Genomic DNA, 13,455 nt, shown 5'->3' on the forward strand with positions numbered 1-13,455 from the left:
AGACCCTTCTTTTTCCAGGGTAAAAGTCTCTGTTGTCTCTGTTGTTGTCGTTTCTGTAGCAGGTTGATTTTTTATGGGGTGGAGTTGCTAGCCCCACGCCCAACCCTCCTCCTTTATCCTGACTTGGGACAGGCAGATGGCCCCAAAGGACCTCTCTGGTGGAGTTATAAAGAGATGCAGTGATGTATATTGATGTAACCTGAGGATTGAAACATCATGACAGTGTCAGGACATGCCTGCTGTGAGGCTGTGTATTGCAATGACACTCAGCTGACAATGGGTCTTCAGCTCTGAAGTTTGAGATTGATTAGTCTATGTAATTTTTACCATTTGAAATTCATTTCTTTTAAAGTGTGACTATTTGCTCTTTTTCACTCTGGCTAGTAGGTGTAACAAATAGTGTAGCAAAGACAGTAGGCCTACATAATACAGTTTGAGCTCAGTTGGATGTGTTAACTCTTCTCAGCTTGCCCCGTGAAGTGCACTCTTTACACATGCATTGCTTAACAATTCGGTTGCCCTTATGTGAGCCAGAATAGACTTCAGCTGTCTTTCAGAGCTAGCAAGAGTCAAAGTTCTCCCATGCCAATGGCTTATCAGTCTAAGTGGGTAAAGCATGTCAATTTCATAGTCAGCATTACACAAGGGGGTGATGTGGTCAGCATCTAATCTGACCACCTTTGATTGCCTATTTTGTAACTGGGTTTACTAGAAGTGACTTTTCAGTGTGAAATCAAGGAAGGTTCAAACATACAACCGCAAGGATTGTAGTCAACATGTTAATCACTCAGCCACTGCTGGCAGGAGTGAAGAGTAGTAAAAGCTTCCCTGCCCTAAAAGAAAAATAAGCACTATTATTCCGAATGCACCCAGGGCATAAAGTGTGCCAGTTTTACAGTCATTTTCCTGACTTTAGCAGCTTTTTAATGTATTGCTAACTTACCTGAAGGTGGAAAGTACTGGGTTCCTAAAAGATATATTAAAGGAGACTTGTCAACCCTTATCACATTACATACATTCCAGATAATTTGATTGTCATCAACTGTGATCTGCAAAGGACACATTTAAAAGTTCCTTTTAAAGATTTTATTGTTATGTAAGGTATTTACTGTGTTAGTGGTATACCCATGGTAAACATAGGGAATACCAGTTCATGCTGCTAATACCTTACCTAATGGGAAAAATTGTTTTAGGAGCACTTGCTTATATATGCTGTTGCCTTTAAATGGTGCCATATAGGATGTGAATTATGATGATGTATGTAAAATTTTAAAAACATCTGGGGCAAAATGCATTTTTAATTGAAAATGGAGAACACGTTCTTTTGCGTAGACTATATTAAGCAGTACAGAGTAAAATGTAAGGTATTCTCCCCTCTGTGCCCAGGCATAACTCCTAATAATATTAACAGCAGCTATATGCATGTTACAAGTGGATTATGACCCCCCTGTAAATCTAACAAAAAGCTTGAGGAGTTGTATCTATACCTCCAAAGGCTGTGATCCCATGTGATCTCAACCTAAGCAGGGTGAGCCTGGTCAGTACTTGAATAGGTGATGTCCAAAGAAAACCTTGGTTTCTTGATTCTACATCTTGTAGCTTCATCACTTGGATGGTGGTAATTTGAGTTTGATATTAGTTGTTGTCTCACTGCATCATTTCCTGGCGTGACTGGAATCCTCTCTCTCTCTCTCTCTCAATATAAATAGATATATAGAATCCAAAATTTTCAAACATGGGTGCCTAAAGTTGGGCTCTTAAATCTGTGTTTTGACCTGTAGATAAATACCTAACAAACCCAACAGATTTCACTTTGGCCACTGAACATCTAAAAGGCCCTGCTACCATTTGAGTCAATCGCAAAACTCGCATTAACTTCAAAGGGGAAGAATCAGGTCCTAAAATGGTAATTTGTAGTCACTGCCATCTTGGACTAGATTCCAAACCAGAAATGCACCCAGCAGAGAGAGAGAGTTTAATCTCTCATTACCAAATTGCCTGATCCAACAGAAAGTGTTCCAATCTCTTCTTATTTTGATGCTGTCAGTCAAATAGAAAAGATCAATGAAAGGAGGTTGTTATATACTTTTCTCAGTTGACTAACTATAATTTCAGTATATTGGTTGTTAAATTTCATTGATATGTTGAGGAATCTCTTGTATGGAATCTAAATTTTGCACATAACAGTCTGGATTTCAACTCTCATCCCATCCTGTGAACTGCTGTCATCATGTTTTGGTCTAATTTTTGTACTTTTCTTTGTTGATTTTGCTATTAGACGGTGTATATATTTTTTTATTTCTAAGAAAGTGAGTTGACAACAGTATTATGGTCTTTTTCAGGGTACCTTGAGGATAGTTTTGTAAAATCTGGAGTCTTCAATGTGTCAGAACTTGTGAGAGTGTCCAGAAGTAAGTTAACACATTATATTTAATGATTTAACACATGCAAAAAGCCTAATACATAGTCCACTGAAGTCAATTGAAGGCTCTCCCTTGACTGTAGTGGAGTTTGCTTTGGGCCCTAAGACAAGAAGAAAATGCTTTTAACCTTGTGCATGATGTCACAGTGCATCTTGCATACATTTATAATAAAACAGGTAAAAGGCTTTCTTTGTTTTTTCAAATTCTGAATCAAACATCTTATTAAGAACTTAAATCCATTTGCTGTGCATGGCTCAATGAAGTGATGTCAATAAAATTACCACAGATAATGAAACAAGTTCTTTCATGCACTTGCAACTTTTCCCCGTCGTTCTATCCTCTGTACATCTTTGGAATTCTGCTAAAGCATCAGATCTCTCTTTTCATTTACTTTGCTCCAATCTCATGACCTTAAAGGACAGTTACATCATAGCAAGAATAGGGAGTATAATTAATTCAATGTAGACCACGGTAGTCTCCCTCTCTGTAACATATATACAAATTCATAGAAAATCTTAATATGGTATAAGAATAATCTATTGTCCAGATATTGTTTTTATTTACTCCTATTTTTGGTATACTTCCTTCTTGTATTTAACGTAAATTCTGTTCATTTCTTTCTGTTTAAGACTTCATTTTGAAAGGAGTGAACAAAAATATGAATTCAGAACTCATTTAGAAACAACAACAGTGATGAATATGGAGTTTATAACTAAAACTGCAATGGTTGAATGTTCCAGGAGCCTCCCCAAAACTATCTGCTGCAAATTTACACTAGTACTAGTTCATGCTAGTACAGGACACCCTGCAAGTTTTAATTAGTTCAGCAAAGCTAAAGATCTGATTCTGATCTCACAGCTCTGTAAATCAAGACTAACTCGTATGAAGTCAGCTTAAGTACCCCACCAAAAGACTGATGTGATATAATGTGTGCATGGAATATATTCAATAAAACTGCTCGTTTTGAGGCCAAATTGTGTGCGTAACTCCCACTGACATCAATGGTTATTTAAATAAGAGTTACATGTATGTATCTGAGTGCACTTTAGGCCCCGCGTATTAAGGCACATGCACTTTTTATGCCCATCCAAGTTATGCGTGTGCAACACTGAATGTTCTTTCCAAAATTGAGGATTTGCATATGTGAAATACAGGTTTCACATACTCATAAGGTGTGTTGCCTGAGCAATTCACACACACAGACTTTTAATCATTTGGTCATATCTAAAAAAAACAAGATTATGTTGTTGCCAAATCCTCTGCTTCTCAGTGTTACTCATAATGCCCTTCTAATAATAAATTTAAAAGTATGTGGTTTCTGTGGGACTTCTTCCCATGTGTTTGTTTAACCTCAAGCCACAACAAAAGTATGCTGTAATTGTTAGAAAAATTCAAACCTTCAGATAAGTTATACCGTATTCAATTATTTTTGAAGTTAAAATTCTCAATCCACAGACAGTACACAAAGGTAAAGATAACAGTATGTGTGTGTACACAAAAACAATATCTGCATCATAGGTGAAAGCAAATTTACCAGTGCAAAGCTCTCTCCATATAAGACTATTTCTGGCATGAATAGGCGATCGGGGATGTTCACACGCTTTTACAACATGCTCAGTTTTGTATCTCCATCTTTCTCACTTTTTCCCATTCATGATTTCCACATTATCCATGATAAAACAATAATATACAGTAATAAACCTGCATATATGTTCAGAGATTTTCTGGGGAGGAGGCAGAGGGAGCAGTTCATTTGTTTTTAAGGTATGTAAAAATTAACAGAACTTGACTGTACTTGATTTCTTCAATAGGCAGAAAACTAGTTACAAATTTTATAATGTCAAGATTTTTTAAATGTTAAAATAGAAAGGATGGTCAAAAATCTAGAGATTAGTTTTGACTCTTCTTAATAATGTATTCTTCAGCGCCTATTACCCAGGGAACTGGAGTGAACTTCCCGATTGGAGAGCTTCCAAGCCAGCCATACTACCATGATATGAATTCGGGTGTAAATCTACAAAGGTCACTGTCCTCTCCACCAATCAGGTAAATATATTCTTAAAAGAGTAAATATTAGTGTTTGGCAAAAAGTTGGTTATTTGGCTATGTGAAGTCAGGGTTCATGATGTGGGAAAAGCAATTTAATAATATTGTAAAGAAAGTGTGAGATTGCATGAGCTCTTGTTGCTTTTATAAATTTGAGTATGTATATTTTTTATAAATTATATGTGGATAATAAACTCATGGTGTAAGAATATCTTCCTGTAACTGAGACGAGTGTTACAAATGATGCCACTTCACTCTAGTTTTCGAAACCACTTTCTAGTGGTCTAATAGAGGAAGCCACATTAGTGGTCTATTAGCAAAAAGCAATGTGTTCTAAAACTGCTCAGTTATACACACTCAGAGATTTTACATTTGCAGGAAGAAGGGGTGCATTTAGCACTACTGACTGAATCAGGCAGAACAGTTGTAGCTCTGTGGAGAAGCACAGTTTTGTTTTTATTTAACACTGCTGCCTTTTCTCACGTTTTGCATCCCTTTGAAAGGATGCTAAGACTCACCTTTCGCTGCTCCTATAGGTAAAATTATAAATGATCTCCTAATCTGCCAGTCAGATTTCTCCGGGTTTTAGAAAACAATCTAATACTATTCTGTGAGAAAAACCTTGTTGATCCAGAGCTTTCACTAGCTGTGAGAAGGTGGTGACTCACAATTGTCCCTGGTAAAGGGCTCCTTAGCATCCTGGATCAGGCATAGAATAGGGAAGGGGGGGAAAAAGAAAAATCAGCCACATTATATGTAAATTTAATTGTGGGGACATGAAGCACCAGAAGTCGGATCTCGATTTCCTGAAGGAGCACACAAAGGTTAATTACAAATATTTGAGTGTTTCCTCTTAGAGTTCTTCCCAGGTTGTTATGACAGGAGAAGGATTGTCTTCAGTGGACTAGGCCATGGGATAGGTCCCCATCCTTCACAGGACTCTAGAGCAGGGATCGGCAACCTTTGGCGCATGGCTACATCCCTTGGCCCGCGCTGCTTCCCACAGCTCCCATTGGCCTGGAAAGGTGAACTGCAGCCAGTGGAATCTGCGATGGGCCAAACCTGCAGATTCTGCAGGTAAACAAACCGTCCCGGCCTGCCAGCAGATTTCCCTGATGGACCGTGTCCCAAAGGTTACCGATCCCTACTCTGGATGGAGCCAGGGCCTGGTTCTGGCTGTGGCTTCCCCCAGAACCTCCTGTTAAGTGGAGGGAGTTCCCTAGTGCAGAAGCAGAATTGGTAGAACGTGATATAGGCAAGAGTTGTATTATCTTTCCTGGGAAATTTCTGTGAGGCTAGTCAAGGGATGATAAATGGGGCCACTGAATCCCTGCTTCAGCCAACTCTGGCCTACTCCTCTCCACCTCTATGGATTCTGACTCTCTGAAGCACCATTCACATGGTCTTAGGAGGGGCAGAGAGCATCACAGTTTTTGAAATAATTACTAACAAGGTTATTATTAACAATGTCTCAGTCTGGTTATAGTGTATATTTCTGGGTTTAACTCCATTATCTTTTCAGCCTTACATTTCACCTTTTAAATCAAATATAAATTTATCCTCATGGTATTGTCATAATTATTTCATGGTATTGTCAAAATATTGTTAAACCTTCATGCCTGGTTCCCCATCTTCCTTTGGATATTTGCTTATTCTGAGAAGTTTCAGAAGGCGTTGATAAGAAGAAACTTGCCTTTCTCCTACTAGATTGAAGTGAAGTGAATCTCTTTGAATGATGGAGTTTGAAATGCAGACCTTTCATTTTAAATTAAGCTAACCAAAAATGAAAAGACTGTGTTTCAGGGCAGGCCTCTTTGAAAAGTGAACTTGGTACTCTGATCTGGTGGAGTGGGTAAAGTAAGCTTTCCTTCTACTAGCATATTCTGAGCTATTGAAGTCTTACCTGGCTGACCTTATCTGGGGTGCAGAAACACTCCTCCATTGCTTTTCTTTGCCTGAAGTGAATTATACAGAGAATTTAACATTTTAGTGACATTATTCTTTTACAGCAGGTTGCAGGTTTTGGACATCTGGCCATGGTCTTAAATGCTGCCGGACTTAGAACGTGCAGAGATTGAAAATTCTCCCCACAGCAGGTCTTTTGTGTATTATGCACACATGCCAACTATATAATGTAAATATTTATATACAATGCACACACCTGTGTGACCTATGTTAGGGGTCAGCCTTAAACATTTGTTTTCATGGTTTTTCTTTTAATTGCTCTCTGTGTTGAAAAATTTGTTAAAATCCTTATAGCCTCTGCAGTACCAATGCTAACTGCACATAAGTTTTAATACCAACACCTTTGTTATTTCAACAGCAAGAGACCCAAAACTATCTCCATAGATGAAAATATGGAACCAAGCCCAACCGGAGACTTTTACCCCTCTCCAAATTCACCAGCTGCTGGGAGTCGGACATGGCATGAAAGAGATCAAGGTGAGTAGCATGAGGACCATTTTATGCCAAAGTGTTCAAGCATACATCAGAAATATAGATTTTCCACTCTTTGTTTGTATAATTGCAATGCAATGACACTTAAAAAGGGGGAGGGAATAAATCTTAGCTATTCTTCACAACAATTTTTTTAAGTGTTTCTAAACAAACGTATCTTTAAAAAAAACCCTAAGTCAAGTAGCATGAACAATCACATAATGATCATTTTTCCACATAGTCAATTGTATTATTGTTGTTCAAACATTTATTATACAAGAAGTAGTCTTTGAAAACCTAATTGATATTATGTACACTCTATGAAAGATAATAACTCCATTCCAACAGGATTTGAACATTATCTTTTGTTTTTAGCTAAGTAAAACTGAAGTGTCGCTACACTTTGGTTGAGCCAATATTAAGTTACTAAGGCTCAGTTTCTGCACTGGGATTCTGCATTAAGGAAGACCCTTGTACCTGGGCACAGTCCCATTATCTTCTATGGAATTCTGTTTGAGTTCAGGGTCCATGTTAACGAATCCTGATGTAGCATTGGTGTCTTTGTCTGTATTCTGACGTGTGTTGCAATATTTTGTCAGGGTACTAGATCCCAGTTACAGTATTTTGTTAGAGAGGGAAATAACTGACCATGGAGCGAATTTAACATTTGTTAACTGTTGTCACCTTGGTCTTCACATTAATGCCAAGATAGAATTCCCTCACACCTGTAATGTGTTATGATATTCCCAGTATATGCATTGTAGATGTTTTAATCATCATATTGTTCAAAGGATTCTGTGCTTGATGCTTGTCAGCCCCATGCAGTTCTTCAGACACATCCATGCACTATGTAGCACAGCTTGTAAAGTCAGAATAAAGAGCCAGACATGTAATTCCTTCTTTCGCTCCCCTCCTAATATTTAGCTCCTGCTACCTCAGTCCTTTGCTCATCAGTCAATTCCAACCTCTCCATTTCTGACTGGCTGTTGGGCGTGCTTTTATTTATTTATTTATTTTTATTTTGGGGTGGGTTTTTTTGCATTTAGAATTTTTCCTGTGTGTGTGTGGGGGGGTGGGAGGGTGGAGGTATTGTGGTGGTGGTGGTGCATGTTAAGTAATTAATTTAGTTGCATTTCCCCTTTGCATTTTTTTGTTGCCTCTCTTTATTTTAATTGTCCATCCCTGCCCCATTTAATTTTTTTTAAACTGTATTTTTATTGTCTGCCATTGGGATGGGAGTAATTCTTGTATTGTTCTCATCTTTGAGTGTCATATTTTCTGCTTTTTGTTAATTAGGGGTTGATTTCTCTTTTTCAGATTGGTTTCTAGAGAGCAATGTTTTGGGTTTTTTTCCGTGTTCTGTTTTGGTTTTGTTGCTATTCCCTCCCCTGCCCCTCCAGTCATTAGTGTAGGGTGCTTTCTTATTTTCAGCATTTACTGCTGAATTTTTAAAAAAATGAACACATAGGCAATGTATGTATTTAACCTGTGACTTTGCGTACCCAGACTGATGACAGCAAGGGCAATAGACTTGTTTTGTAGTCTCAGAAAGGACGCACAGCCCTATGTTAGTAGCTTTATTTTGTTACTGCTGCTTTACCATGACTGCCTTTTGTTACTGCTGTATTTGAGAGACATTATTGTATCCTGCATTGTCTTTTTTTCATTCTATACATAAATTCACCACATGACTAGGGAAGATGGTCTGTTTCTCTTCAAAGTAGCCCTGTATATTCCCACTTGAAGAATGCAGTCCTCTGCGGCAAAGTGAGCCTCAAGAACTTTCTAGAAATGCAGTGCCTGTTGGACTGCGTAAGCCTCTACTCTGCAGCACTAGATTTTGGATTTGACCTGGATAGTCTCCAACCCCCTCAGTTCCTTTCTTTCCACAGGTAACAGGTAGAGATCTTTGCTCTATGCATAGAATTTTGGTTTGATTTTTTGACTAGACTTCCCTGAGTTATTAGTCAGAGTTTTTAGTAGCATTAGTAGTTTTACTGTTGATAAGACTGTTTTGGGTAGTTTCACAAAGAACATTTATTTCATTTCTATACTTTTGTGCAGTTAGATTCCTGGACTGTCTCAAGTTTCAGTTCCATGGTACTCTACCTAATCCAACTCCAAGGACCCTCAAAAAGAAAGATTGGTCTTGAACGGTATATCTCATGCCACTTTGCCTTTTCAGAGCTGTATTCACATTTCCTCATGGAGAACCATTCATTGGATTGATTTTTGCCATGTCACGTCTTTACACCGCAGGTCCAAAAGGACTGGCACACTTTGGGATTTCCTTTGACAGAGGCCTTATGAGACAGACCTCTGATCTGTCTTGAGAACAGGCCCTCATTCCTGGGAAGGGACAGAGTAGGTCATTGTTACTTCTGTTTTGCCATGGCTGCCTTTTGTTACCACTGTTTCTGAGAGACATTATTGTATCTTGAACATCTTTTTTTCATTCTATACATAAATTGACCACATGACTAGGGAAAATGCTCTAGTATTCCTCTTCAGAGTAGCCCTGATATTCGCACTTGAAGAATGTTGTCCTCTGCAGCAAAGTGAGCCTCTGTTTTGAAGCCCTCTGAAGTGGGGAAGCAGAAGCCTCGTGTGCCTGGCCTGTTTTTGGCTTCAGGTCAGGGGATTGTACCATGTCTGGTTCTAAGGCTATCCTAAAACTGAGAAGACTTTGTCTCTCATCTAAGGGTATGTCTGCACAGTAAAGAAAAACCCACAGCTGGCCTGTGCCAGCCAGCCCTGGTTTGGGCTGCGGGGCTATTTCATTGTTTGGTAGGCTTCCAGGCTCGGGCTGGAGTCTGAGCTCTAGGACCCTGCAGGGTGAAATGGTCCCACTGCAGCCCGAGCCTGGCAGTCTACACGGCAACAAAACAACCCCACAGCCCGAGCCCTGCGAACCCAAGTTGGCTGGCACTGGCCAGCTGCAGGTTTTTTCTTTGCTGTGTAGACATAACGTAAGTTGGTGAGTGCTACCGCCTCTGATGGCAACTGCTCCCAGCAGGAACTGGCGTTTGTGGCCAGGGCAGATTGCTCAGTGCTCCTGAGGTCCTCATTCCAAGCTTCTCACCTATCTGTACCAAGCCTGGAGGTCCACTCAGGGCCTGGCATTTGTGGTGATTCTACTCACCTTTATGGTCAAAGGCAGAGGAAAGAGGAGACAGAACTCAGAGAAGGGGTTCTGTGCCAAGGGACTCAGTGCCATTATAAAGGAAGAAGGAACCCTTTCCTGTCTTCCAAGAAATTCTATTCTCATAAGATTCTGGGGTTTAGTGGAAAAAAACGAGGAAGTTGGAGAATTACATGCTGCTTTTTAAACAGCTTTGAACATCCAGTGTCATTAGGGGATGCTCAGACAGTCCCAACAGGCACTGCTTTTCTAGAAGGTTTCTGAAGCTCATCAGCACCAGAAAGGTGAATCATCCTACGTTTATGAAGTGTCCACATCCTGCAAGTGTGAATATGCAGAGGTACTATATATGCAGGTAAGTAGCCTTTCTTTCATTTTAATGTAATTTTAACTTTTTCTACAAGATCAAAAGTAGAAACACTCAGAGTTAAAATTTAGATCACAGCATTATTGACTTCACTTTAAAGGGGGTTTCACATACTCTATTTCAAACTTCATGGACTCAATTCTATAACTTGTGTCCCGAAATGGACCCAATTTTCTGTGTGCTTAGTTATGAGACATTTTCAGTGTTTGAAGCTTCCTGTGGAAAGCAGTTAAGCCAGAGTGATCTTCTTTAAGCCCTCCTCCGAGACAATAGTGGATTCCAGAAACTGAAGTGGTCGATCTCTTTAACATAAAATATTTCTGTCTTGCTGTGTTACTGTTTGCAGAGCAGCCACAAGGTGATAAGGGTTTGGAGGTGGCAGTGGTGGCAAAACCTTAGTGCTGAACCAAGTTTGGAGTTCCTAGCTTAAGTATTTTATTCAAAGTGTTAAGGGGAGTGAGCTGCCCAACTCCCTTTGAAGCGTGTACCATATAAATACACAGTGTGTGAACACTTAGTGTGTTGTCAGTTGTGTTTGGTGTGCAGAAGTTTGGATGACTTTTTCTAATTCTCCATGCAAGATGCATAATATGAGGCAGTTGGACATGGACAAAGGCCGCAATGCAAATGACTCCATTATAATCCTCACTCTTTCCCCAAGTTCTGTAACGTGTAAGCATGCATCATGAAGTGGGAGCGGAATACGAGGATTTACAGCTTGGTTAGGGTGTGTACTGGCTGTGAAACTGTGAGGGGGGAAAAAAGTAAAAAAGTAAGATTTCACCAAACTACTACTAAACTCATCATCCCACACTGCACTTATCAGTAAAACACCAAAGCTTCTGCTTTTACAGTTACGGAGCTTTCTGTATAAGCAAACTACTATTATCAACTCCTTTCCTCACACTATTTCTGAAGAGACTTTGATATGATATTAAAGATGTTTGTATTTTCAAGAATATTCCAAAAGAGTGAAATGTAGGGAAATATAAGGAAGAACAGAAATAAATAAGCTAAACCAAAACAAACAAACAAAAATCAAATCAAAGAGGCTCTGACTTGTTCAGAACAATAGCCAGTCATTTCATATTTAATTTTTTACATTGAAAGCATTATTGTACATGCCATTGTTCTAAACATAGCTCTTTCCTTGCCATCAGACAATTCCTCCAAAATGTAAATAGAGACTGTGGATTTGTTGTGCAAAAATGTAGTCATTTTCTTTAACCAAAGTTAGATTTCAAAATTAGTTTCCTTTTTATATTTGATGAAGCCAGATTATAAACATTTATGAAAGAGAGAGAGCCTATCATTATTTCTCATTGTGCAATCATTGTGCTGTCTTAGTGGTTTACTTCAGTTGTCTTAGGAATGTTTGGGAATGCTAGAGAAATATGTCCTACCACAGGAGTGTGGGGAACAGATTCTGAAAAATTTCCTTTAAAAAAGGAAATGATTTCTTAATTATTTTTATGGACCCGACAGTTTTGTCTTCTTTTGAAAAAATATATACTGTACAGTTAACTATTGTAGGAAGATCATATAATTAGTGTTACATTTGCTTTGACATACAAAATAAAGAGGTACAGTACTCTTCATGTGATCTTACCAAAACAAATACACCACTTTGAAATGCTACAGTAGATTTCCAAAATAGTTGGGATGCAGTTGTGACTGCAAAGATCTTTTCTAATATGACGTAATCAGTCATAAGAAGCACAAGTTGTTATCCTTTAAGAAGTAACATAGTCCAATGTATCAGACCCTGTATTGAAGTTAAGGAGTTCAAGGTTCTACTTCTGTTGTGTGACCTTGGGAAAGTCGCGTAAGTGTTCTGTGCCTCGGTTTCCCCATCTATAAATTATAATACTCACTTTCCTGTATGAAATATTAGAGATTTATGGATTAAGACTCTTTTACAAGACTTAACTATTTTTCATATTACCTTTTGAAATATAACCTTTAAGGTATGTGAAATACCAAGTCCATATTAGATATGAATTTTTGCAAATTACTACTCATCAATTGATTGTCTCTCATTGACTTTAGTGGACTTTGAATCAAGCCTAAGTGCACATCTACCAATTGGAAATGTATATTTGTTTCAAAATAACATGGCTGCACACTATAAACTCTAACAATTATTCATTTTCTGTCTGGCTAACCTTGATGAACTCTGAATGTCTGTTTGCGTTAAGACAAAACTCCAATTTTCTGTGATGCAGGAATAAAATTTCAGTGAAATTGATACATAAATGCAATAGCAAATTTTTGTAAAATTCTTAACAAATAAAATTTTATATGGAAAACTCCCTTTACATTTGGAAACGAGAATTTTTAAAAACATGACAAACAGGCTGTCGCCCGTCGTTATACAGGGGAAGTGGCATGGCTTAAGAAGACCCCAGTTCATTTTTCTTTTTTTAAGATAAACAAAGAACTGGTGGAGAAACCCCTGATTCATTGTCTGGTAAGTAACTGAGTATTTTTTTAAAATGAAATCAGACAGGAATAACTTAAGAAGAGTACATTATATATACATGTATGACTACATTTTGAAAGTAAAGTATATTAATAGAATAGCAAAAAAATCAATTAAAGTCATACTTTAAATCTATTTTTATCATAGTATTACAACATTGTTTAAAGTAAATATATATAACCTATATTTATAAATTATACATATCATAACTAAGCATTACAATTAGAGTTTTATGTGGAATTCTGCAGAAATCAGATGTTCAAAAATACTGAAAGTCAATGTACAATGAAATAAATTTTAATTTTACAGTTTCTTCATCATGTTCAGTCTCTCACATTTCACCCACATCCACCAACAGTCAAGAATCAAGATGCCAACATGCCATTAAAACAGAAACAGCTGGACTCTCTTCACCGGTTGACTGCCCAGCAGCTCTTGGATGCTCCTCTGCTCAGGCCCAGGCCCCCTTTGTTGGATATCTCTCTTCTGGACACTTGTCCCCTCTTGCTTTTTCCCCATCCACTGGACACTCCTTCCCTATTGGTCCCCTTCCTGATGG

At 38.3% G+C, this 13,455-nt stretch overlaps 1 protein-coding gene across 6 annotated transcripts in view; it reads left to right on the top strand.

The window, feature by feature from the left end:
- NFIB (nuclear factor I B) overlaps positions 1 to 13,455 on the top strand; it is a 228,453-nt gene that overhangs the window by 149,661 nt on the left and 65,337 nt on the right. For all 6 annotated transcript variants that reach the window (XM_032776168.2, XM_032776161.2, XM_032776194.2 and 3 more), the window contains exons 4-6: positions 2,343 to 2,411; positions 4,349 to 4,469; positions 6,793 to 6,911. In XM_032776168.2, coding sequence (XP_032632059.1) covers positions 2,343 to 2,411; positions 4,349 to 4,469; positions 6,793 to 6,911 — 309 coding nt within the window. The remainder of the gene's footprint in view (positions 1 to 2,342; positions 2,412 to 4,348; positions 4,470 to 6,792; positions 6,912 to 13,455) is intronic.

This window comes from Chelonoidis abingdonii, chromosome 6 (genome assembly GCF_003597395.2).
Source record: "Chelonoidis abingdonii isolate Lonesome George chromosome 6, CheloAbing_2.0, whole genome shotgun sequence".
NCBI classification, from domain to species: Eukaryota; Metazoa; Chordata; order Testudines; family Testudinidae; genus Chelonoidis; species Chelonoidis abingdonii.